General features: G+C 37.7%; 1 protein-coding gene across 1 annotated transcript in view; it reads right to left on the bottom strand.

Moving 5' to 3' along the window:
• The window catches only part of LOC114662063 (glutamate receptor ionotropic, NMDA 2B-like), a 666,325-nt gene that overhangs the window by 77,624 nt on the left and 561,598 nt on the right, over nucleotides 1–27,103 (bottom strand). The window contains exons 7-13 of the mRNA XM_051934405.1: nucleotides 25,221–25,392; nucleotides 22,041–22,194; nucleotides 20,095–20,220; nucleotides 14,643–14,872; nucleotides 7,077–7,237; nucleotides 2,747–2,934; nucleotides 840–1,078 (exon numbers count right to left, since the gene is read on the bottom strand). Of these exons, the coding sequence (XP_051790365.1) occupies nucleotides 840–1,078; nucleotides 2,747–2,934; nucleotides 7,077–7,237; nucleotides 14,643–14,872; nucleotides 20,095–20,220; nucleotides 22,041–22,194; nucleotides 25,221–25,392 (1,270 nt within the window). The remainder of the gene's footprint in view (nucleotides 1–839; nucleotides 1,079–2,746; nucleotides 2,935–7,076; nucleotides 7,238–14,642; nucleotides 14,873–20,094; nucleotides 20,221–22,040; nucleotides 22,195–25,220; nucleotides 25,393–27,103) is intronic.

Below are 27,103 nucleotides of genomic sequence, written 5' to 3'. Positions count from 1 at the left end.
GCCCAGTTGTCTCTGCCTACCTGCTTATCAGCATCACAATGGCTGCCTTTTCTAAACAGTTCAGCAAGAAAGGGGTGCTGTCTGCTGACCATGGATGTATTAGATTAATTTTCTTTCTTATAGCTTTACAGAAGCAAATTATTAAAACCATTAATCTGGAAGCCAACCCTTTGTCCCATTTCTTTTTTTACATCCTATTGATATGGGAATGGTGTTATATAATGTATGTATAGTCATTCTTCAGAATGTCCTATGTAGATCTTACATTATACATACAGAAGCATAAGTACAAATAGGACACCAGCAGACTTGCTGCCTCGGAACCTGGCAACCAGGGTTCAAATCTCTGCTGTTGTGGCCCGATGGCGCAGAACCCCAAGCATACTGGTAAGAGTATTTTATTCACCTCTCTCTCTCTCTTGTTACCTTATGACTTTGTGAACAATGTTGGTGGTAAGTTCTTATGCTATACAATTCATATGAACTTAATATTATCTTACAGAATAAATCTTAATCTTAAATTAATATATGAGTATAGAAGAGAATATAGAGTGAACACAGTATAAGTAAGTTAAGTTTAAAATCAGGCCAGTGAATGCATGTGACAGTCAGGTAAAAAGCAGCACATAAGTGCTTATGCATAAAAGTCTAACCCAACACTGGAAATCAGAAGTCTTTTTTTATTGAGCAGTTCATCAATGTGTAATGGCAGAATTTATGTTTTTGTGTGTAGTCTCATTGTGTTAGTAGGATAAGGCAGCGTAAACTCCAGCCGTCAAGACAACCAGAAGGAATCTGCTGCAACATCATGACAGTAGTACTGTTACAAAGTATCCTACCCTGCTGATTGAGAAGACAATGCCGGGCTTCCCAGAGCAGACTCCCATGAAGCAGTGGCGGAACTGCCAGTAGAAGAGATGCTCGCAGATGAAAGTGATGAGACTGAGTGCCATGGCTGCTCCCAGCATGTAGAAAACTCCCGCCATATTGTCAATGTCTAGCTGGCTGCTCATCACCTCATTTTTCTCATTGTGGCAGATTCCTGTCAGCCAGAGAGATTCCAGTTCCTCCATTTCCCCTGAGATAGACAGAACAAATGAAGAAGGGTAAATTACAAAATATTTTACAATCACATCCGCAACATTCCTTCTTTTTGCTAAATGGCTGTGGCTCATTTAATCAGCCTAAAGTAATTGAAAGCACCCTGCCAAACTGAGGCATGATATTGTATTATACAATAAAAATTTTGGAAATAATTAAGAACATTGATCTTTTTCAAAATGAGGCAAATGGAACTGCTGGTATAGGTGTGCAAACCTATATGCATAAATATGTAGTCAGGTAATTGACCATACTGTACGTGTATGCTGTGTGTCCATTTCTGTTTCAAGTGATGTGGACAAAGGAAGTTTATTAAGTCAAATTTGTTAGAAAAAAGAAACGTAAAGATGATCTTTTCAGAAACATAATTGATGTCTTCTTCCAGGTCACCAGGTTATAAGTTATTGAAATTTTATTGTTTTGATCATGTCATGCATTTACAAACTTCTATTTATTAGATATGCCTTACATCCCTTTTTCTTTGTGCACCTTGTTGCCTTTTTATCTGACTTTCTAGCCCTTACATCCCTCTTTCTTTGTGCTTCTTGTTGCCTTTCTTTCTTGAACATTCTAGCCCGGGACATACACTGTCAACCAGTTGCCTTTGTTCATCGGATATTCCCACCCTCTTGTAGATGCCAGATGACATTATACTTGGGCCGGATGGACAGATGTCTTACTTCTTTATAAATAGAGATATGGCCCCTACACTATGTCAATGTGTTTTTGCATAGTCGTTGGCTATTAAGAAGATGGGTTCTGTAAGAAGAGTTATTAAATAGCTTGATGGGTGTGGGCAAAAAAAATGCCCCAGCACTGCCTCATGACACACCGTGATGGAATTAGACAGTAGATAAAAGTGTTCCAGGGCTACTCATCAAGGTGAGGATGGAGATCATTAGTCATAATAGCCTCTAATTTCACCATCATTGTGTTTTCTGCTTCTGCTTCCCATCAGAGTACAGAGTCACTGTTGTAATGCAGTTGGCCTTCCTGCTCAGTTTATTCAGGATTCTGTCATTCCCAGCAAATCGTACTGTAGAAGAGTAAACTGTTTGCTATGGACTAGCAGACCATCCTCAGCAGCTTCTCACACACTAAAGAGCCAGAGTCTTTCCGGATAGTGGGTGTGTGTTATTCACATAATCCAGTCTACTGTTCAGATGGACCCCCATATATTGATACAGTACGTCTACACCATGACCTGAAGATGACTGATCCCAGAAGTTCTTTGTTGACTCCTTTGGCTTGCAATTATTCAATTCCAGGTTGAATTTCAGATGACAGAGTTCTTATTGCTTTATATATTTGTATTTAATTAAAACAAAACCTCATGTTAGTGTTTAGGTGAACCATTTATAAAGTTTCTCATAAGTAACTATGAGAGTAACATGTGGTAGCGTTAGCCTAGCGCACTTGCATAATCCAAACAGGGGATGAAGGTGGTGAGCAAGTTCAGAGGTATGCAGAGACTTCATTAAATGTAATTCTACTTGGGATGTAAAAGTATAGTGATTAAGTGTAGCATAGTTTGTATGCTGTGTACTGTACTGAGGGGCTTCTGATATAGCATGGCATCTGTTTCTTAGTTGTATAGTATTTGATACTGTTTCAAGAACAACTGGAACAATTTCCCCATTCTTACCATCACCAAACAGCTGTAGTATAGCAAGGTCCACTGGTCGCTTCCAGCCAGAGTCCTTTTGAATGGCAATGCCATAACCAGTAGACGCAAACACTTTCCCACTCCCAATAGTCACTAGTTTGCAACCCTCATCTCTTCCTGCCATGTAATTAAGCACAGCAGCATCATAGATAAAGGCATCCAGTTTCCTGCATTAAAAAAAGACATGAAGAAACACAAGTAAATGGAGTGAGACAGTGACATTAATACTGATATAGATACATTGTATCTTAAAAGCAACAAATACTTGCATCCTGGATTGTCTGCGGCCTTGTGACAAATTCTGGTGGGAGAGGCACCAGCACCTTAAGACTCTTCACTGGACAGATGGATTAGAAAATAGATAGATCTACATCTGTAAGCTAAGCTGTGAATCATTTGATGTCTCCTGAGTTCAGAAGAGATGGATTTACTGAATATCTCTATCCTAAAACATGAATATTTTGAGAAGCAAAAGTGATTTTTTCTACAAGAAAGCTTTTGACATTGCAGGGTTGTGAAAGCAGATCATTGTTTGCTTTGGTTTTTTTTTTTTGGCCAATATTTGAATGCCTCACTCTCCTTATTTGTAATTTAATAACATTGTCCCTGAAGTTCACATTAGATTAAAATTTTGCCTGTGACGATTTGTTTATTTCCATCTCAGGCTGACATGACTCTATCCATAAAAGAAATGAAGGTTCAAAGTCAAAGATGATTTCAGTTTCAACTGATATGTGTTTTTTGTATGATGTAAGCACAAGTTGCATTTACTTGTAGTATTGCCACATAGAGGGTTTGCATTGTTGTGTAGTACTAGCTGTGTAAGCCCGTTCTGTGAAAAGCCCAGGCTCCTAGAAACTATTGAAATCGTCAGAAAAAAAAACTGAAATGCAGAGTCATTGGTTTCGTGTGCGGACGTGCTCGCCACCCTTGTCTATCGGCGGCTAAATGAGTTTCTCTCTTGTTTGTCTTTCCTCAGCGGTTTCACTTTGGCGACGGAGTCACTTTCTTTCACCTTCATGATGTACCCTTGGCCTTCTTTCTTCTTCCAACTCGTTAACTTGGGGCCGCCTTGCCGGCTCTTTGAGCTTCGTGCTGTAGCCTCGCACTTCTGGGCCAGACAGACAGACAGACACACTTCCACACGCAGACGTTTATATATAAGATGTTCTGTTTGGTGATTGTTAAATGTTAGTAACAACACTGGTAGCTCGGATACCTAGTTTTTAAATATGGGGAAAGTGTCTTTAAAAAGGTTTGCATGAATGCGGAGGGACTTGTGGAATTTGTAGTTTGTAGTTTTAGGCATTGTACATATAAAACCAAAAGAGAAGGATGAGGAGGGACTTTTTGACTTTTCCCTTTTCCACCAACTTCATCTTCGGTAGCACTCAAAAACCCTTTATGAACTGGATGTTCGAAACAGAAGAGAATTTTGCATGGTCATTGTATATAGGGACCGTGGTGTGTACTTTTTTACCCATTCCTGTCTGCAGTTTCACCTTTTGAAGAGGTGTGCCTCAGAAGATCATTCACCTTCTGGACTCTGGTGGTAGGACTGTGTTCATTATCCGTTTTCCAGCACACTGTTTACAAAGGGGATTATTCCACCACATCTTTCCTTCTGTTAACCGTTGTTTGCATTTCAGGATCTATACTCATTGCTTACAGTAAAAAATTTTTCAGGACTGTAAATATCAACAGGGGGTTTGTTTGTGACATTCATTTTATATTTTTGTCATTACCTTTCTTTGCTGTATTTTTAAATAGCATATTTGTTGCTGAATATATTTAATCTATTTGGACATTTTTCTGGTGTTTGTTGTTAATAATTGGGAGTTGGGATGGAAAACATAGTAGGGCTTAGGTGTTGGCCTGATTCCGATCATCCCTTATTTTACAGGTGTAGCAGCTTCATTGCTAAACAAATCAGCACCATTCCAGAAGTCAGGGTTCGCCACACTTTGCAGATGGAATGATTCAATGGGGTCATAAAGCTTCTACTATCACCAACATGGGCCAAGAGATGTGATGTGCTTAAACTATTTTGCTCAAACAGGCTGAAGAAAACACCACATCAGCTTAGAGTAAGGAACACATTGCGCTGATCCTCTACTTTTCATTTTTTTAAATCCTCATAGGTAGTGCTCTTGAATCACTCCAGAATAAAACACATGGGAAATGGCACAGAAAAACAGGGCACCTCTTCACACAGATGGTTGGTCAGTGTCTCAAAGAAACAACCCAGTCGTATTGTTAAAAAAACACATTGTCATTTCCTAATTGACTGATTCTGATAGCTATTGGCAGTCCAAGTAAACCAGATGGGATGAATTGCCTCCAGCTTTTTAAAAGCTACATATTGTTTGTTGGATACATAATTTTAAAGCATTCAAACAGGATGCCATAATGATGACAGAAAGACATACATACTGTAACATATTTCTGATACCTCAAAATATACAGTCAGATATTTGAAGGTAGCTTGAGGCAGAATGTACAAGATATACTGAAACAGACTTATGTTTAGAGGTTTCAGATGGTTTTCTGATTTTTTGAAGTCTATTAAAATTTGACTTAAATTAAAATTAATTTTAATTAAATTAAAATTTGTAAATTAAAACCAGACATGTATAGCATAGGCCCTCTTTTTTACTTTCTTATATACAAAGTATAAAGAAAGTATTGTAATCGTCCAAAGATTCAATATCGAGATTTTGATGAATCTCAACATTTTAGACCTCCCTGACTTTCTCGTACACAAAGTATAGGTAAAGTATTGCAATCCTCCAAAAATTTCATTTAGAGATTTTGATGACTCTTGATGTTTTAGACCTCCCTGAATCTGAAAATACCATTTTTGGAATTATATCTGTGTGTTTGTCTGTGTGTTTGCATGTATGTAAAAACAATAATTTGAGTATGCTTTCACTTACAGTAGGTCAGCCAAATTTGGCATACAAGTATTAGGTACAAAACATAGATTTCTATCATGTTTTGGGCTATTTCCATTAGCTGGAAGTGGTACTTTACCTTTTATTCCATGCAGCTGCAGATTACGATTTATTCAACTTTACGTTTATAATAATTGTTCAATATATTATTAATTTGATTGATTTGTTGTTAATAGTTCTTTAATGTACATAATTGAAAAATATAATCATTGTCTTGCAGTTTACTCCTCCAATATCCATCTCCATATCTGAGTATACAAGAAAGTCTAAGAGAGACAACTCCTGATTTTCTTATAAATATAAAGGATTGATTCTCGTTTTCTCTCTTTGCAAATATAAAATATTCTCCCCAATGGATGGGTCTTTCACGAGGATTCCTTTCCTGCTCCCATGATGCAAAGATGTGCTGCCAAGTCGATCAACAAAACTTAGTTGTCTCAGTGTGTAAACGTGCGCATTTAATGATGGATTGACTAACTCCTGCCCACACCTCAATCTTCCCACAACTCAGTTTGCACATATTGCACGGCGTTCAACGTTTTTTTTTTTTTTTTATTAAATTTAAGTTTAAATTTTACATGAAGCCTATATAGTATTTATAAAAGTTCAGTTCACACTCCAGAACAATTTTAAATTGCCCACCAATCAATATTCTTAATTTTTTTTGTATTGTCTATTAAAATTTGTAACTGCAAATAATAAAGTCTAAGGTGTTTTCATGTAGGACACATGTTAAAGACAGAATGCAAACAGTATTAATACTCCACCTATGATTCAGATTGTCACAGCCATGGCTGTAAGGACATGACACAAGCAAGTAAACCCGTGTGTGAACCTTGCTCTGGCCTCCCAGTAGCCCTCCTTCAGCAACCTTACCATGGACCTCGCACAATGCTCACCCAACCCTCTAGCAAGGAGGTATTGTAACATACATTACATTTAGGGCCAGAATTGCTTTAACTTCTCCCACAATAACAACAAAAAAAAAATCTTATCTCATAAATTGATGCTCCGTTGTTTCATTTCTTGAACACAAGAACTATACTATAATATAGTGCACTACCTCCCAGAATCTAATAATTAATATCAAAAAATAACTTTATGTTAATAAATGCATATTTTAAATTTAAAATTGGTCAACAATAAAGCAGACAAACAGAAAATAATTCATTGTTGCTACAGAATAACAGTAAGTTATCATGAGAGCCCACAAGTCTCTAGCTCATCTTTGATTTCCGTAAGTGTCCCCCATTCTCACGATTTTGAAGATCAGATGTGTATAGTAAGCTGTGTGTATCAATAAAACATTTGAATTTAACACTGCACTGAAAGAAAAGTTCAGTTGCATTTCCTACCCGGTTTTGAGGCTGTGCAATGCATCATTCACATTTCTTTGGTTGAACTTGACCATATATGAGTGCATCTCATTGTAGTTATTCCGGATGTTTCTCTCTGTGCTCCCATTTGGTACAGTCCCGAAGCGAAAAGGAGGAGAGAAGTCATTAGGTCTCTGAAACTGCAAAGTAAATCAGATGAAGCAGGCATCACTACATGAACTAGACACATCAAAAGAAACAGTCAATAATATACCATTTATTTAGTAAAATAAAGCACTGTGAAATTGTCAATAACAAGTGTTAGATTGAAGTTCACCTTTCAGTTGCTGTCGTCTTTATAGAGCATTTCTCTTTTAAGGCTCTGCTTTCTCTATGTGCTCAGCAGGGTTTCAGGCTACAGAAAACATGAGGCCATAATGCAGTGTTTTGCTTTTGATTACAAAAATAACGGTTCACCCCAGCATTACTCATTGTGTGCTCACTGAAGCATCACGGCAAACTCACAGCAACACTACTGTGATCTGAGTGCTTGAGTCCATGGAAGTGCTGCAACATTTATTACTAAGACCTGTTTTGCCTTTGTGCAGCACTAGACATACTGCTGGCCCCACCGACCCCCTGCATTGACTTAACTAAGTCTGCTGAAATCTTAATAAATAACAAGGAAACAGGAGGGGAAAGGCAACTTGTACTTTCCTGCTCTTGTACTGCTTGTTCAATATACTTTTCTCACAATGATAATTTCTAATGGGCAGCATGCTGGTGTGGAGGATAATGCTTTCACCTTATGGATCTGGTGTCCTAGGTTTAAATCTCACGTCCAGCAGGTTAATCATGTGAAGACACATGGAATAAAATACATAGTAGTGTGATAGGGAGTGGAACTTTAAGGACCTCCAACTTTTGACTCCATGTTATTTTGGGGAATCTAAGCAAATAAGATTGGCGAGCTTGTTGGGCTGAATGGCCCATTTTTGTCAAACTTGTTCTAATATTCTAATGTTCTCCCCATGCCTACATGGGTTTTCCACCAGGTACTCCACTTTTCCTCCCACATTCCCTCCTACAAACATAAAAGTTAGGCTAACTGTCAATTCTGGCAGTCCTTGTGTGGGTATGTGTGTGTAAATTGGCCTTGTTATGAACATTGTAGAACAAGCTCCTTTTCTGTGGAATGGTGGTTGCCCCCATGACTCTGAAGTGAATAAAGCTGGTTTAAAAATGAGATGAGGTCAAATAAATTTCTAATAACTTTTGGAATGAAGAGTTCCCTTCATAGGATTAATACCATTTTCACATAAAATTAATCTGCATTTTTGATAACCCTCAATGGAGTGCAACCTGACATACATTGGAGCTTCTCAACCAATGAAAATGGGTGCACTGGAGAGAGCCACAGCTAACAAATACATATACTGTATGTGGAAAGCTATAAATTTTGATTAATAGTAATGGTGGAATTCATAATACTGGGAGTATCTATTTTTTTTTTCAAATATTTCCTAATATAATAAATAGTTTGTTTTAACTTAGCTTGGATTTTAAACATATTGTCTTAATGCTTTGGACAGGCATTTCATCAGGGATCAGTTCCTGGCAGGTCCTCATTTCTGGATTAAATAATAAATTAATTATTATTATGTATGTCAATGGCTTTCTTTCTTTCTTTCTTTCTTTCTTTCTTTCTTTCTTTCTTTCTTTCTTTCTTTCTTTCTTTCTTTCTTTCTTTTGCTTCATACAATCTGAGCTTTCTTTATTTTTTAACAGACACATTAGGCACACTTCGTTCAGTCATTTTCCTTACACTGCTTACATAAGGGAAACATAATTAGCTAGTTAGTTTTTGCATGTATCTGATGTGACAACTGCTTACACTGCTTGCCTGTAAATGTAAACTGATTTTAATTACTATTTGCTTACTTTTCCAACATTTTGAAAAAAAAAAACTTATCTCATAAAATTGACGATCTGTTCTTTCATTTCCTGCACAGATACAAACTACAAGTGAGCTTCATCTTAGGAATTTTAAAACCAGTTTCAGGCATCAGATACCTGCATTATACTATAATGCATTACCTACCAGAATCGAAAACCTAATATCACAAAACAACGTCATGTTAAACAATGCATATTTAAATTTAAAATTGGTAAACAATACCAATTTATATATATATATTATTATATATTAATATATATAATTATATATTAATAATATATAATATTATTATATATGTATATATATATATTATATAATATTATTATATTATATTATTATTATATACAATTAATATATATATTTTGCATAAGTGCCCTTCATTCTCATGACTTTGAAAATCAGATGTGTATAGCAAGCGGTGTGTATCAATAAAACAGCACTAAATTATTTGGAATTTAATATGGAGCTGACAGAAATGTTGGGTTGGATTTCCAACCCAGTTTTGAGGCTGTGCAATGCATCATTCACATTTCATTGGTTGAACTTGACCATATATGAGTGCATCTCATTGTAGTTATTCCGGATGTTTCTCCTGTGCTCCCATTTGGTACAGTCCCAGAGCTAATCTAATATCTGTATAGCATATTGTGTATACCACGGCTCAGATCCTAATTTGGGATCCTAAGGTGGTTCATCTTATCGTGGTTGCAGCAATGCACTGTATCAGTGCATACTCCTTACCTCAACCTCAACTATATACAGTATATATTGTGAGCTGGGGGGCTGATCGCACCACTACAGGTTAAAAAAAAGATGCTGAAAGACTACCTTCACATTGCTCCCTTGCTGCTGGGCTTACTTGCGGCTAATCTATTGCATGATCCGCACGGTACTTTGCAGACTTAAAAGTCCAAAAGCACCTGTCAGTTGTGGATTGTTTGTTTGCTTTTTTCTCTCTCTCTGTCCTTCCCTGCTCCTGACACGCACTCCTTTGAAGAGGAAGATATGTTTGCATTCTTTTAATTGTGAGACGGATTTGTCATCTCCGTCTTATCAAGGAGCACGTTTAAACTTTTGAAAAAGAGACATGTTTGTTTGCAGTGTTTGAATAAAGTTCCTGTCTCTACAATCTTCTGTGTTTCTGTGCAAATCTGTGACCCATGTGTGACAATATATACTGTAGAAATCAAACAAAGATGTCTGATTTTAATACTTTGTCAAAATCTGAGCCCTTTCTTATTTGCAATGGTGATGGACAGGTTGACAGACGTGATTAGACAGTCTATGGACTATGCCCCCTTCCCTATGGACTATGATATTTGCTGATGACATTGTGATCTGTAGTGAGAGTAGGGAGCAGGTTGAGGAGACCCTGGAGAAGTGGAGATATTGTCTAGAGAGGAGAGGAATGAAAGTCAGTAGGAACAAGACAGAATACATGTGTGTGAATGAGAGGGAGGTCAGTGGAATGGTCAGGATGCAGGGAGTACAGTGGGCGAAAGTGGATGAGTTTAAATACTTGAAATCAACAGTACAGAGTAATGGGAATTTTGGAAGAGAGGTGAAGAAGAGAGTGCAGGCAGGGTGGAATGGATGGAGAAGAGTGTCAGGAGTAATTTGTGACAGACGGGTATCAGCAAGAGTGAAAGGGAAGATCTACAGGTATGTAGTGAGACCAGCTATGTAATATGGGTTGGAGACGGTGGCACTGATCAGAAAGCAGGAGACAGAGCTGGAGGTGGCAGAGTTAAAGGTGTTAAGATTTGCATTGGATGTGACGAGGATGGATAGGATTAGAAATGAGGATATTAGAGGGTCAGCTCAAGTTAGACGGTTTGGAGACAAACAAAGAGAGGCGAGATTGCTTTGGTTTGGACATGTGCAGAGGAGAGATGCTTGGTATATTAGGAGAAGGATGCTAAGAATAGAGCTGCCAGGCAACTGGAAAAGAGAAAGGCCTAAGAGAAGATTTATGGATGTGGCGAGAGAGGACATGATGGTGATGGGTGTAACAGAGCAAGATGGAAAGGACAGTAAGGTATGGAAAAAGAAAGAAGAAAATGTCAAAACAATCAAACACAGAAGCTTAACTCTATGTTTAAATACATAAAACCATTGAACCAATAAGGTGACATGTAACTATTTTGCACTTAATTGACAGTAGCAAATCAGCCCATCTTAGGCTAGACTGTATTGGATGTGGAAGAGTCATTCATCATCAGAAATAGACATTATAGGCCAAACATGAAAGGACATCAAAGGTCAGTCAGGAATGGGACTAAAGATCATGGGCTATAGATCCATGGAAATTGATAATCAATGGCTATTCATCATTAGAACTGAGATTGTTTCAATAAACCCTGTTGGGATTGATAATCATATGCTAAGTAGCATTCAGACTGTACAGCCTTCATAAATAATAATGGGATCCATTATCAGTGAATATAACATTTTAAAACTGAACATCATGTACTAAATAGTATCAAAATTATATGGCACAGATTTCTGTTACATTTTCAATAGAAAATAAAATCACTTATCTTAAATAAATAAGCCCTGTGGTTGCACAGTTTGTCATTATACTTGCACTTAAGGAATTTGTCACTATTAAATAGATAGACATACTGTAAGCAGTCTTTTAGTAGACAGTGGAACTACATTTCAGTTGCTTTTTTGACTTTATGTTTCATATGAGATGGTATTCAGTTTGGGGAGCCATGGTAGTCCATTTTGCGAAATGTTTGGTAAAAATTATTCATTTTATTAATTTTCAGTCCATTAAGGAGTTCTCTCGTTCGCTAACTAAGCAGATGTAAGATGCGCCTCAAGGCTGGCATGTGAGTGAGAAGGGCCCTGCCCCCCTCCACTCGACCTGCTGTGTGTCTCTCGGATTCGCTCAAATAAATCAGTACCATAAGCGAACTGTGATACATAGCGCAATGAGAGAAGTCGCAAAATCAACCGGTATGTTCAAGCAAATTATAGAAAAAAAACCCGATCTAAATCAGTTAAGTAGTTGTCTCTTGAAAAGCGGACAGACAGATATACAGACGATGGATTTTATATATTACATATTTCAATGACGTGTCAGTCATATTCTGATGTCTGACCATCCAGCCATCCATTTTCTACATCTGATTGTTCTAAACGTGTAGAAGTAGAAGTAACCTCTCTGAACCTAAATCTGAAGAAGTGAACTAACTGGCAATTAAAGGGTATTTCTGTATCGATTGGCAGGGATTGCGTGATTTCTGGATGGTGGTCTTTGTAATAAAGACTCAAATTCAGCACACAGTTCCAAAAGGACAGCTCTAGGATGTTTAAATTGCTTATATTATCGGCTTTCACAAGAAAGGACATAAATACCATTAGTAATATTTAAATGACAGAAAGTGTGCTTTAAGTTTGTTTGTGCATTTTAATTGTGACAAAATAAACATTTTTTTATTTTAAGAAATTAGAAAATGTATCCAAAATGGAACATTCAGGTGTGACTTAGTTAACTGTGATGAAAGTTGAAGCATTTTATGTTGTTTATTTGCTTCATCAAAGAGACAGATATCACATTTTTGTTGTTTAAATATTTAGCAATACGGCTATGTTTGATGTGTGATGCAGATCTGCTCAAGCGGCACTTTGTAATGGCAAGCATAAGCCACAGCCAATTCAGTCGCTCCTTGATACTCCCGAAATGTTTTGCCAAATGCACCTTTTGCTGTGTAAAAGAGGAAAACACTGTATACAACGTATTCAAGTAGAAGTAACCTCTCTGAAGCTAAATCTGAAGAAGTGAACTAACATGCAATTGAACGGTATTTCTGTATGGATTGGCAACATAGAAGTGAAAGCTACTTTGGGTAGAACAGATTATAATATTTGTTGAACAAATCTTGTAAACCCGCTTATCCAGGAAAGAGGGGAAGCTGTCTTTCCTAGCAAGCAATGGGTGCAGGCAGGAACAATTTCTGGACAGGGTGCCAGCCCGTCACAGGGCAAACACGCACACTTACACACATACAACAGGAAACGATTTACCATCACACCTAACCTGCGTTTGGAATGTGAGAGGAAAGCGGAGCAAACCCACCCGGACCCACGTGCAAACTTCACACAGGGACCACCTTTGGTGCAATCCCCAGACTCTTCATTACGAGACAGCAGTGCTATTGTTGATTAACATATATTCATTAAACATGGCCTTAAAAGTTGAGGAGAAAGACCCTTTTTTCGAGACATATTTTAGTAACATGGTGCATCTGAGTGGGGGAAGCAAGCCCCCCGACGACTCCTTAAACTCAGTAATACTTCCAAGTTCACTTTCAGTTAACTTTTGTGTCTACTGTTCTGCCATGGGTAAAGAGATTACTCTGGAACATGGCCAGATTTATATGATCAGGTCATGAATATTCAAAAAGGGTGCTGGTAAGATGAGACGAGGACTGGCTAAAAGCATGTGTACAAATGCAAAGTTTTAAGTTCATCTGAGATTTACAAAGGAACTTGGTGTTTTTTCATGTGTTTTTACCTTCCTCGCATAAGTAAAAGTTTAGTATGGAATCTAAACTAGGTTGAACACCCATGGGTCTAAACAAACTGGCATGAAGGTTTTTCTTTGTTGATGCTTAAAAATGGAGGACATAATTGAAGTTGTTCCCTTCACTACTGTTATACCTAATGGTAAAAGTAACAATTCATAAAAGTCTCAGTGTCATGGTAGCAATGTCTTTGATTAAATTATTATATGTCATACTTATGTAAAAGTTTGTAGCAGATAATTATTTAAAAGTAAGAGATTTTTAACAGGATATTCAAAAAAGTAGTTAGACAGGTTATGTAACTAACTAACAAAATTCAACCAAGAAACCACTTCCAAAATGTTATAGCTCAGATATGGTTTAATTCCTGGTTTTCTTTTTCTATATATTATTTTATACAGTATATTACGTTATTAATTATATTTTTAGTTTTGTTATTTTTGTGTTTTATTTATTTAAAACCATGTTGTTTATTAATTTTTTATTATGTAAATCTCTGTGTTAGTTTTCTTTTTTGAGCACTGTCTCTTTTTTTTGGTGCCATAGGGGTCAGGGCCATCTAATAATGCACCTGGAGAACCACCCCAGCAGTATTTATGGAGAAGCAGCAATTTAATACGGCTACTTCTGCATTGAAGTTGTTCTTATCCCTTGCATTGTATTTTCATCTTGATTTGTAGATCTTCTAGTTTTGACTTCCAGCTTTCTCTGGTTTCTGTTTTTTGGATTTGTTAAATCAATTTGTTTTTTCTTTCTTTCTTTTTTTGTGCCTGTCTTATCATAATATGTCGTTGGTGATATCATAAAAAGAAGAAAACTCGAAAAATCACTTAATCCATGGCACAATGAAGAGAGGGACTACAATGGGGGCTTTTGTTAAAGTTGTGCTAAAGATGGAAATGTCCAACAGTGAATGATATAAAAGTGTAATGTGAGGTATGGTTTCAATATTATTTTTGTTATAAAATATGTGATGTTCAAAAGTTTGTTTTTTTATGTTGTAAGATGCAAAGGACTTGTAGATCTTTTTAAGAACTTCAAGTTTTCATAGAATTTACAGGGTGAAATTCTGGAATGGATCATTTTGAAGAGTAATAACAAAGGATGAACTACCTTTTTGTCACTGAGACCTGAAACCTGATCTACATATTCCTCCTGGATCATGAAGGCAGCCAGGTTGGCAGTGTAGCTGGCCAAGAAGATGACAGCGAAGAAGGCCCACACTGAGACCATGATCTTGCTGGTGGTGCCTTTGGGATTCTGCACAGGCACAGAGTTGTTGAACACCAGGCCCCACAAGAGCCAAATTGCTTTGCCAATGGTGAACGAGGGGCCGCCAGGCTCTGCAAAACAGGAAAAGTAAACTCCATCAGACAAGGCCACATGTAATGCTACAACCATTCCAGTGATGCTATTAACTAATGACGGTTATCTGGCTGAAAGACATCCACTTTGAGGTGTCGAACTACTAAAGGAAAATATTAATCAGGCATTCAAAACTGTTAACAATATGCATGAGCAGTATCAGCTTATCAGTATAGCAAAATAAATTGAATTTTGGCATCAGTGGTTTTTGATTTTTTTTTTTTTGCTTAAATATCAAACACAGATTTTACAAAAGTTTTCTAAGCTGCAGTTAGGTTATGGGAAGGAAAAAAAATGAAAGTTAATTTTGACATTTTCATGTTAATGTGAAGGTGGTATAGTGGTCAGCATCCTAGGTTCAAATTTAAAATCTACTTGAGGTAATAATATACCCATTATCTATGCAAAGTAATATTTATACAGTCGCTGCATGTGTTTCCTTGTGTTATTATGTTTCTTCTCTCCAAGGACATGTAGGACAACTTTACTGGCTACAATAAATTGGCCTCAGTATGCACAACTGTGGGTCTGTGCTTGAGTGGGTACTGCAATGGACTGGCACCCTGTGCAGTGTTGTTTTCTGCCCAGTGCCCTATGCTGGCAGGATAGCCTTTGGCACACATGACACTGAACTGGATTAGGTTTAAAATTTATGTACAGTGCATCCAGAAAGTATTCACAGCGCATCACTTTTTCCACATTTTGTTATGTTACAGCCTTATTCCAAAATGGATTAAATTCATTTTTTCCTCAGAATTCTGCACACAACACCCCATAATGACAATGTGAAAAAAGTTTACTTGAGGTTTTTGCAAATTAATTAAAAATAAAAAAACTGAGAAATCCCATGTACATAAGTATTCACAGCCTTTGCTCAATACTTTGTCGATGCACCTTTGGCAGCAATTACAGCCTCAAGTCTTTTTGAATATGATGCCACAAGCTTGGCACACCTATCCTTGGCCAGTTTCGTCCATTCCTCTTTGCAGCACCTCTCAAGCTCCATCAGGTTGGATGGGAAGCGTCGGTGCACAGCCATTTTAAGAGCTCTCCAGAGATGTTCAATCGGATTCAAGTCTGGGCTCTGGCTGGGCCACTCAAGGACATTCACAGAGTTGTCCTGAAGCCACTCTTTTGATATCTTGGCTGTGTGCTTAGGGTCGTTGTCCTGCTGAAAGATGAACTGTCACCCCAGTCTGAGGTCAAGTGCGCTCTGGAGCAGGTTTTCATCCAGGATGTCTCTGTACATTGCTGCAGTCATCTTTCCTTTATCCTGACTAGTCTCCCAGTTCCTGCCGCTGAAAAACATCCCCACAGCATGATGCTGCCACCACCATGCTTCACTGTAGGAATGGTATTGGCCTGGTGATGAGCGGTGCCTGGTTTCCTCCAAACATGACGCCTGGCATTCACACCAAAGAGTTCAATCTTTGTCTCAGCAGACCAGAGAATTTTCTTTCTCATGGTCTGAGAGTTCTTTAGGTGCCTTTTGGCAAACTCCAGGCGGGCTGCCATGTGCCTTTTACTAAGGAGTTGCTTCCGTCTGGCCACTCTACCATACAGGTCTGATTGGTGGATTGCTGCAGAGATGGCTGTCCTTCTGGAAGGTTCTCCTCTCTCCACAGAGGACCTCTGGAGCTCTGACAGAGTGACCACCGGGTTCTTGGTCACCTCCTTGACTAAGGTCCTTCTCTCCCGATCGCTCAGTTTAGATGGCGGGCCAGCTCTAGGAAGGGTCCTGGTGGTTTTGAACTTCTTCCACTTACGGATGATGGAGGCCACTGTGCTCATTGGGACCTTCAAAGCAGCAGAAATTTTTCTGTAACCTTCCCCAGATTTGTGCCTCGAGACAATCCTGTCTCGGAGGTCTACAGACAATTCCTTTGACTTCATGCTTGGTTTGTGCTCTGACATGAACTGGGACCTTATATAGACAGGTGTGTGCCTTTCCAAATCATGTCCAACCAACTGAATTTACCACAGGTGGACTCCAATTAAGCTGCAGAAACATCTCAAGGATGATCAGGGGAAACAGGATGCACCTGAGCTCAATTTTGAGCTTCATGGGAAAGGCTGTGAATACTTATGTACATGTGCTTTCTCAATTTTTTTATTTTTAATAAATTTGCAAAAATCTCAAGTAAACATTTTTCATGTTGTCATTATGGGGTGTTGTGTGTAGAATTCTGAGGAATAAAATGAATTTAATCCATTTTGGAATAAGGCTGTAACATAACAAAATGTGGAAAAAGTGATGCGCTGTGATATTGGGCAGGCATAGCACTACACAGGTCTAAACATTTTTTAGAGCTACTAGGCAATTTGCTGACCAAAAAAAAAATAATATAAAACAAAAAAATAACAAATGCAATGCTTTGAATGGAAGAAATGTTTAGCTATAAGTAGACACTGTTACAATATAGTATGACTTTATCTTCAAAAAGGTCTCATTTAGCAGTTGTCTTTTGTGAACACAGCATATGGGTTTAGAGATATTCAGGTTTTCTTATGAATCATATGTAGAAACACTACTGCATCCATGAAGATTTTTTCACATAGACTGTATTTTTTACGATGCTTTTGGTTTATTTATTATACACGTAGCTTAATAATTTTCATTTATGATGATTATGTATTCACGTATTTTCTTAACCTGCTTATTTTATTACAAAATCAAGATGACATAGAACCTAACCCAGAAATATTTGATCCTACATGCACATTTAAGGATTTGGGGAACAAAATGATTCAACAAATAATGTCCCTAGCACATTTCATTTGGGACTCATTAAGGAAATTGGGGTGGAGTGCATTTTATTTGGATTTTGCGTATCCTCCCTTGCTTATATGGATTTACAAGCTCTCGGGACGACTGCCAAAGTTATTTACCTCAGCATGAAGATGTTGTTGTGGTTGGCCTTGTAAGAGCCTGATCTCTTACTATTATCCATTACTAAACAATATAACAATAAATAGAACCATCAAAAGGAGAAAAAAATATGATTTTTATAACAGGCAAAATAATTATTTTAGTTTAATTAAAACATTACTTAATTTAACTTAAAAGGGAATTAATTGATCTTTTATATAGCTTAAAGTTTTAATTTCTAATTCTGAAATCATTTATACACAAACTAACAGAAGGGCTATACTCTAGGCATTCAATGTAGTAAATATATACATTTAATAAAGTAGACATATACATTTAACATACTAAATGTTTAAACATATAAACTGCTCAAAAAATTAATGGAACGTTTTGAAAACACATCAGATCTCAAAGGGAAAAATAATCCTGCTGGATATCTCTACTGATATGGAATGAGTAATGTGTTAGGTACGAAAGGATGCCACATCGTTTGATGGAGATGAAAATGATCAACCTACAGAGGGCTGAATTCAAAGACACCCCGAAAAAATGATGCGGCAGGCTAGTCCATTTTGCCGAGCAGCAACTCCAAATCAAACTCAGTATTTTGTATGCCCCCCCCCCCCCCAAGTGCTTCTATGCATGCCTGACAACATCGAGGCATGCTCCTAATGATTTGACAGATGGTGTCCTGGGGGATCTCCTCCCAGATCTGGACCAGGGCATCAATGAGCTCCTGGACAGTCTGAGGAGCAACCTGGTGGCGTCAAATGGACCGAAACATAATGTCACAGAGGTGTTCTATTGGATTTAGGTCAGGTGAGCAGGGGGGCCAGTTGATAGTATCAATTCCTTCATCCTCCAGGAATGGCCTGCATACTCTCGCCACATGAGGCCGGACATTGTCGTGCACCAGGAGGAACCCAGGGTCCACTGCACCAGTATGGGGTCTGACAATGGGTCCAAGGATTTCATCCCAATGCCTAATGGCAGTCAAGGTGCCGTTGTCTAGCCTGTAGAGGTCGATGTCTCCCTCCATAGATATGCCCCTCCAGACCATCACTGACCCACCACCAAACTGGTCATGCTGAACGATGTTACAGGAAGCATAACATTCTCCACGGCTTCTCCAGACCCTTTCTCATCTGTCACATGTGTTCAGGGTGAACCTGCTCTCATCTGTGAAAAGCACAGGGCGCCAGTGGTGGAACTGCCAATTCTGGTATTCTATGGCAAATGCCAATCGAGCTCCACGGTGCCAGGCAGTGAGCACAGGGGCCACTACAGGACATCGGGCCCTCAGGCCACCCTCATGAAGTCTGTTTCTGATTGTTTGGTCAGAGACATTCACACCAGTGGCCTGCTGGAGGTCATTTTGTAGGCTCTGGCAGTGCTCATCCTGTTCTTCCTTGCCGAAAGGAGCAGATACCGATCCTGCTGATGGGTTAAGGACCTTCTATGGTCCCGTCCAGCTCTCCTACAGTAACTGCCTGTCTCCTGGAATCTCCTCCATGCCCTTGAGACTGTGCTGGGAGACACAACACACCGTCTGGCAATAGCACGTATTGATGTGCCATCCTGGAGAAGTTGAACTACCTGTGCAACCTCTGTAGGGTCCAGGTATCGCCTCATGCTACCAGTAGTGACACTGATCGTAGCCAAATGCAAAACTAGCAAAAAAACAGATGAGGAGGGAAAAATGTCAGTGGCCTCCACCTGTTAAACTATTCATTCCTGTTTTGGGGGTTGTCTCATTGTTGCCCCTCTAGTGCACCAAAGCAGCTGACACTGATTAACAAGTCCCTCTGCTACTTAACTGACCAGATCAATAGCCCAGAAGTTTCATTGACTTGATGCTATACTCGGATTAAAAAGTGTTCCTTTAATTTTTTGAGCAGTATTTTTAAACATAATGTATTGTATTATATTTTGTGTATACAATAATAAAATCACAAATGTTTAATGTCAGTTTTTCTAAATTACACATGTGATTGGTTTGCAGGCCTTGTTTCTTTTAATTCAAATAACAATGGATGAGGTAAAATAAAACAACTTCTTTTTCCTCTATATGTATCTATAGAAATTCACAAGTTCAGGATTAATTGCAAACAGTTTCCTTCTGGAGCAGGGCAGATTAAATGGCTTACGTAGAGTGAAGTAAGCTGAAGGCAGAGACTGCACCAGCAACCTTACAGTTTCAAGTTAAACACCTTAAACCCTGCACCACATTACACATGAAAAAGAGAATTTCTGCATGACCACACCATTATCTTCCACAGGTATTTAATTTGAAAGTTTAACAGGCACAGTGAATGTGAGTGTTGTTCTTACCACGTCCATCAGCAAGGCATCGGTTGTAGCCCACAGGGCTGAAATACTCAAAAACGAAGACGGCCACTGCTGAGACGATGAGTAACATCACAAACATCATGACCCATACATCTGCGCTGAAAGGTTCTGGATTCAAACAGAGAAAAACACATAATGGACTCTTAATAAAAGATTCAGAATCAGTTATTTCAATGAACTGTCAAGAAGGAAGTGAGTGTAGCTCATATCATAGAATGCTGGGCTGTTTTGCATCTGATGTCAGCCATTTGCTACTGCAATTGCATTTGTTTCTATCAGTGGCGTAGCTGGGGGGGGCAAGGGGGGACATCTGTCCCCAGGCGCAGCATCCAGGGGGCGCCGAATTGATGTTCCCCATTGCATTTTGGCAAACAGGAGGGGGCGCGAAATCTTCAGTTGTCCCCGGGCGCTGAAAACCCTAGCTACGCCTCTGGATTCTATTCGTCTAGTGCTCTTTGAAAGTTTATAAACTCCCAACACAATATAGGTAATTCATATGTCATTTTTACTATGAACTCTTTCTTTAGTTAAAATGTATCTAGACTTTGTATTAAAGAAAACTCTTTGTATTTTTGAGGAAATGTTTTGATTGAAAGAAAAAGAAAAATATGTATAATAACTTTGTTCACTCAAAAGGGTAATTTTTAACCAGCAGAATAAATAATTTGAGACAACGGTATGCCATCATAGAGGCAATTAGTACAATTTAAAAGCAGTGTAAAAGGGCCCTGAGAGTAGAGCTGTAAGTGTGTATTATTGTGAAGAACATTCGGGTTGGACAATGACTGACTGACTGACTGACTGACTGACTGACTGACTGACTGACTGACATTGTAAAGCCACGGCAGAATGTTTATGGAACATCAGCCTTCCCTAAGATAATACATTTTTAAGAACAAGGAATGAACTGTCACACACGTGTGAATAGGAGGGAGCTGTATGGACCGAGTGAGGGTAATTCAATGCCAGGCCAGGGCGTGGTGGGGTGCACTAAATATTCTTCTGTTGTCTCTGCAGACAAAAAATGAGAAAATCTGTCTGATCCAACTCTGAAGATGTCACTTCCAGTCCCGGCACTCAGAAACAGGTCACTTCCAGTTCCGACCCCAGAAGCACGTCTCTTCCGGGTTCACTATGCCACTTCCTGTCTCGACAGTTGAAACCGCCATCTTCTCCAACCATAGTCAGTTCAGCTATGGATTCCAATCCATGCACATCAGTGCTACTTTCAGACCCTTTTTGTAGCCAGGGATATTATACAGGTGGCTGCCCCAAATCTTTTTGAGTGTGTTGAGTCTAATAATTTCACAGAACATATGAAGCACTGCTAGCACACTCATTTGTATATAATGAAAATGGGACAATCTGCAAGTGGTCCTTCTTGTTCTCTAAATATTACACTCTGCTCCTTTTTTCAGCAGTAAAACTCAAAGGAGTAGTTATTGAGACATCAGTAAATCATGATTAACTTGGCATTTTAACAATTTTAAAAAGCAATCAGAAAGTGGTATATTGTGAAAACTTATGCATATGCATATGACAAAGGGCTTTCAGTTATTAATGTTAAAATGTAATACTTAGTGCATCATTGAGTTAAAGAAGAGTATAACAGGACAACATTCATTGATGAGGCTTTTAAAGTTATGAGTATGCGTTTAGTTCTTACACAAATGAACCTGAGTCTCTGTTTAAGCAGCATAAATGTGACAATCCAGCAATTCTTTGTTTATTTAAATTGATGTGGCCTTTCACTGACATAAAAATAAAATTTAATTCACACCTTCCACATTAATATATATAGCAGCTCTAAAATAGTTTATCATCATGACATTTGGTCTGACTCATTATTAATGAGACACACAGAACCCAATCATTTCAGTCTTGAACATTTACAGATCTGCAAATCATTTTAAAGAAAACACTGTTACCCAAAAAAGCAGACGGAGAAACTGTTCCGTTGCTCCGTGACACCATCACACTGATCCCGGTCTCAATGAAGGGAACAGAAAAATCGATGACCTCCGATCTTTCCTCATTGATTGTCAAGGAGCCTACTGCCATCTGTGCTCGCTTAAATACCACCTGTGTACAAAAAAGAAATTTCCACAATCCCACAGAAGTATTAATTCCAAATTAATTTTGTAGGAATTTACAGAATTATCTAAATTCTTAAATTAATCCCTACTGTGAGGAAGAGCTATAAGTTGTTTTTCCTTAAGAGATAACTTAAAAGATAAGCTTCAGTTTAGGATGAAGGGTACAAAAGTGAATTCACTATTTATATGCTGTAAGTAACCAAGCTAGAATCCTGCTCAGCTTGACCCCTCAATTCAGTCTTGGTCTGGTGTAACTTTTTTAATATAAAATTTAAACAACTGTGCAAAAAACGGATATTCATTCCATGAGTTTAATTTTTCACTCACAGTCCACTGCCATAAGAGAATTTCTAATTTTTCAGTTCCAGACTTTAATCTAGGATGTAGGTACGGCTTGCTTTGTGGAAAACATTGTGGTCATGTTTTTAAATCATTTATTAACATCACTGAAAGATATTACATTATCATAATTTCATGTCACTACAAAATTCAAAGCACTTAATGTTGTTGCTTGCAGGTAGAAAACTTATCTGAAATTGAAAACCTGAAAAGCAGTTTTGGTGGATAAGAAGGATTTCTAAACTTACTTGAAGAAAATTTATCTCAAGAGCAAATTAAAAATTTGAAAATAAGCAAAGGTAATTGTGAAAATGAGCAAGGAAAATAGTGAAATTTATCAGATGTTTCATTTGTTTATTTTTTTGTTTCTTTTTTACAATTCATTTTCTAAAGTTTGTTTTGGGAGATTCGAACGTCAAGAAATCTGGTCATCGCATTGGTTTTTTGAATCATAAGCATTTTTCATAATGTGTGCCACAATAGTTACAGTAGATGCACGTACATGGGATGCCAGGTGATTTCTTCTTATAAACCAACAGTATGGATATTTTGTCCAAGTTTGTGGCTAAACCCTAATGCTTAGCAATTCTGTTTAAGCATTTAAAAGAATCTCTTGGTTTTGAACTCTTTTTTTGCTCTTCGAAAGGGGCGGACTGGCCATTAGGGCCGGCCGTTTCATGAAATAAATTTTATGTACTGGTTACTGTTTGACATTAAAATTAATTTTCTAAACTACTAAACATTATCTGTCCGGTACTGTAATTTATATTGTCCTATATAATATATCGTATGATGAAATAAAGTTATAAAGCACAGGATAGGAATTTTTCATATTAGGACGGAACTTTTATAGTTTATTGTTAAGTTAATGGAACATTTCAATCATGTGAGGTTTTCATTATAACCTCGGTTATAATTTATTCCATGGTAAATGAGCAGTTTGATTATCGAGTTGAAAATAATTGTTTCATACCTGTAATCACTTACTTTGCTTTAGGCCACAGAACCGCCTATATGGGCAATTATTTGACATTGAATTAAGTAAAGTTCTATTAAAACCCACTCATGACCTTGTGCTTGGTTGACCTCATATCATTGTCGTTCATTTCAGCCATTCAGCGTCTGTTGCCAAATGGATGAAGCAAAACAGACAAGAAGAAAAGGCGGAGCTCAGAATGAATGTGATCAAAAGAAAAAGAAATTGGCAGAAAGTGCTTCAAAGTGCAGAAACCTTGTGGATCTGTTCAAAGGTACTAATACCAGCACCCGGTCAGACGGGCCTGGTGAAGTCAGCGAACAAGGGGATGAAGAAATGGATTCGGTACCTAACATGACATTAACATTTGACATGAACTCTAATAAAGTGTAAACCGTGTTACTAAAATTTTATCTTTCATTAAATTTTATTTCTAAGCATGTCCTAAAATTTTAAGTTGTGTCTAAACAACAGTGTACAGATTAAGTTTGGCAACAGTTTAGATACGGTTCATATCATAGGCTCATAGCAAGTAGCGAGCCGCATACTCATCACAAATTTTAAGAAAATCATAATGAATAATGGGCAGAGTGGGTCGACCTCGTCACTTCAATCATTGAAGGATGCCCGGGCTGGTTTTAAGACCCATTCCGCTCCTGCTCCTCGAATAAGACTTACATCTACTGTTTTGGTTTTAGCTCTAGTCACTATTTTTGGTTTCTGACATTCTTGCTACTTATGATTTTTGTCTCATTTATTAGACTATGTTTACTAAATCTTGTCTTACAGATTTGTCCTTGTCTAGTTACTTTTTACAATCCATCTTCTGATTCCATCCCCATTCAAAATGACGGCTGCTCTGTGCTGTCAGTCCAGATAACTCTTATTTCAAATAAAATATATACAACATATGGAGAACTCCTTCTAGAAGGAAAAAATGGTATTATGGAATGCTTATAAATATTGATGTACAACAGGAAATATAAATTTGAAACTGAAAATGTTCAAAATTGTAAAATGTAAAATAAAACATTGTATATATATATATATATTTATGATGTACACATTTATGAAAAATCCCAAAGGTTGCATGTTTAAAGAAACTGTTGTAATTCAACTTTCAAAAAAAAAATTTTAGTACTACAAGCACAAAGATTTTGGTTCTCCTAAGATCAACCCCAGTAGTTCCCATTCTGAATATCAGCGAGGTTGGCATGCTGCATGTTCTTGACACTTAGTAGATATCGGAGCTGCCATTCTTTTTCTTTTGGCTTCTGCAATCTGCCTCACACTGAGAAGATGTTACTGCTCTTCTTTTTCTTTCTGCTGTATCACCTTCTCATTCAGTTTCACAATAAAGTTTTCCACCTCAATATCTCAACAGATGTTGCAGTTATCCGCATTTTGTTTTGCTTCGCCAACATGTAGCATGTTATAAGCTTTCCGTAAAGATTAAGATCAAAGTTGTAACCTTAGTGGTCCACTGAAATCATATGACAGAATGAAACACAGCCCTTACCATTTTATATTTACTGCACATTTACTACATAATACACTGTCTGATAAATCTGAGAAGTGTAGTAATTATTAAGTCAGATAACAATGCATATACCACGATTACATATGTATTTTAGTGTCCTAAAGCACATAAAAAAACAACCAATACACCAAGAAAAACAACAAAAAAAAAGGTGTACCTCTCCAACCATCCCATTCCATGTGCCATTGATTTTTTTGCCATGCTTGCCATTAGTCACCAAATAGAGGTCATATGTGAACTTGACTTGCTTGGCAATCTTTTTGAGGATGTCAATGCAGAAACCTTTGCAGCAGAGTTTGGTGTAAACAGGTGTCTCATCTGTTGAATTTCTGTAGAAAAAAATGAAAGTGTAGACAAAGCAGAGAGTATGGGAATCAATGCACGCTTTGAGAGATGAACAAAAAGTAAAGTCTGAAGGGAAAATGTGTAATTCACTGGACAGCATATAAGGTGTTTATAATTTAAAGCGCCAAAAATCAAACCCTTAAACATAATATGACAAGAATATATCTGTCTGCATATTTGTACACTAAGCTAGAAGAAAGGATGTGCAATGAATCTGAAATAAATAAGAAATAAACAGCTCTCTTTGGAAAAGCACGGAAAGGTAGGACAATGACAAGGACTAAACAGAAAGTACAGAACAAACAAAGTACACAAAAAATCCTTTCTGCTTCATTTAGTTCAACTGCCTGACCGTTTTCACATGTCTGCCAGCTGAGGTGGTTTGTCCTTTATCTGTCACAAAAGCGTGAGAAACAACTTTACCTCCTCTACGTATTCTCTAAATTAAATAGTGCACTAAAATGATCATTTGTTTGAGCTTTGCCCACCTTCCAAAATTAAGGTGAAATTATAGCCAAGATTAGCCATTTATGCAGTAAAGTGGCACTGAAGTCACTTCTAGTATCGAGGACATACCGTGAACACCAGGCCACAGTGCCCTCTTGTAGATCCTTTTTGGATCATTTGCCTCCATAATAAACAACTATCACTGTTCTTACCTCTGTTGTATAAAGCTTCATTTTAACATAATAGGGAAATAAAACTCAAAATGTAATCTTACACTTTATTAAATTAAACCTCAAAATTTCATGTAATACCTTATAAAGTTTTAATATGGGAAATTATTCTAACTCTACAAATAGTGTTGCTAGAAGTGAAATAGCACCCTCTTCTCAGAATGGGACTCAATCCACTGAGCAGGAAGCAAAGAGGGCAAGTTGTGTTGTAGTCTTTCAATGTTTTGACAGGAAAAGTTGCATACACATAAAGGCAAGTCACATGCAAATAAAATTATGCAGCATAAGTCAATAATTACTGGTACTGGTACTACTAAAAGGCAGTGTTTCTGGTCACCGTGATAAAGTTTTCGACCTTGAAGTAAACACAGCATTTCCATTCTGCATTTGCACCAAACAAGAGCAGCAAGCAGCGATTGGCTTTTTATGGGATGAAGGTACAGTATAGCAGGAGCTGAAATCCTTGTTGGTTTGTCAGAATTGTGTTACAGACTTGCTCAATGTTGCATTTGGGACATCCCACTCCTTCTTCATGCTTAACACTTGTCTAACCATTTTTGAACTTTTCAGCCCTTCTGTAAACACTCCAGAGTGGTAAAACACTGCCTTTCATATTGTGTAGAAAGTCTTCTATGGATTTTGGACCCTGGTGCACCTTCAGGTCATAAAATGTGGATTACTGCTTGCTCCTCTTGTTTTGTGAAAGAACTGCAATGTTTACTCCTAGAAAACAACAAGAGAAATTTCACCACTGTGAACACAGACCCACCATGTTCTTCATGTTCATACACAGCCAACTAAAACAAAGTTACCACAAAAGTGCAGGTAATTATTGACTTACCCTCGTATATTCCCTGAAAAGAAAATTTTAGTAGCAAATTGCCTCAACTCTGTCATACTCTGAATGGAGGAAGATATCACTCAAAGGTTTTAATACATGGCTATATTGAGACTTACTTAAGTGTAAGATCGAATGTAGAAATATTCTGCACATTTAGTGAGAGAATGCTGATAACAA

The sequence above is a fragment of the Erpetoichthys calabaricus genome, chromosome 12, assembly GCF_900747795.2.
Source record: "Erpetoichthys calabaricus chromosome 12, fErpCal1.3, whole genome shotgun sequence".
NCBI lineage: Eukaryota > Metazoa > Chordata > Cladistia > Polypteriformes > Polypteridae > Erpetoichthys > Erpetoichthys calabaricus.
This window is presented reverse-complemented; position numbering and strand designations above follow the sequence as displayed.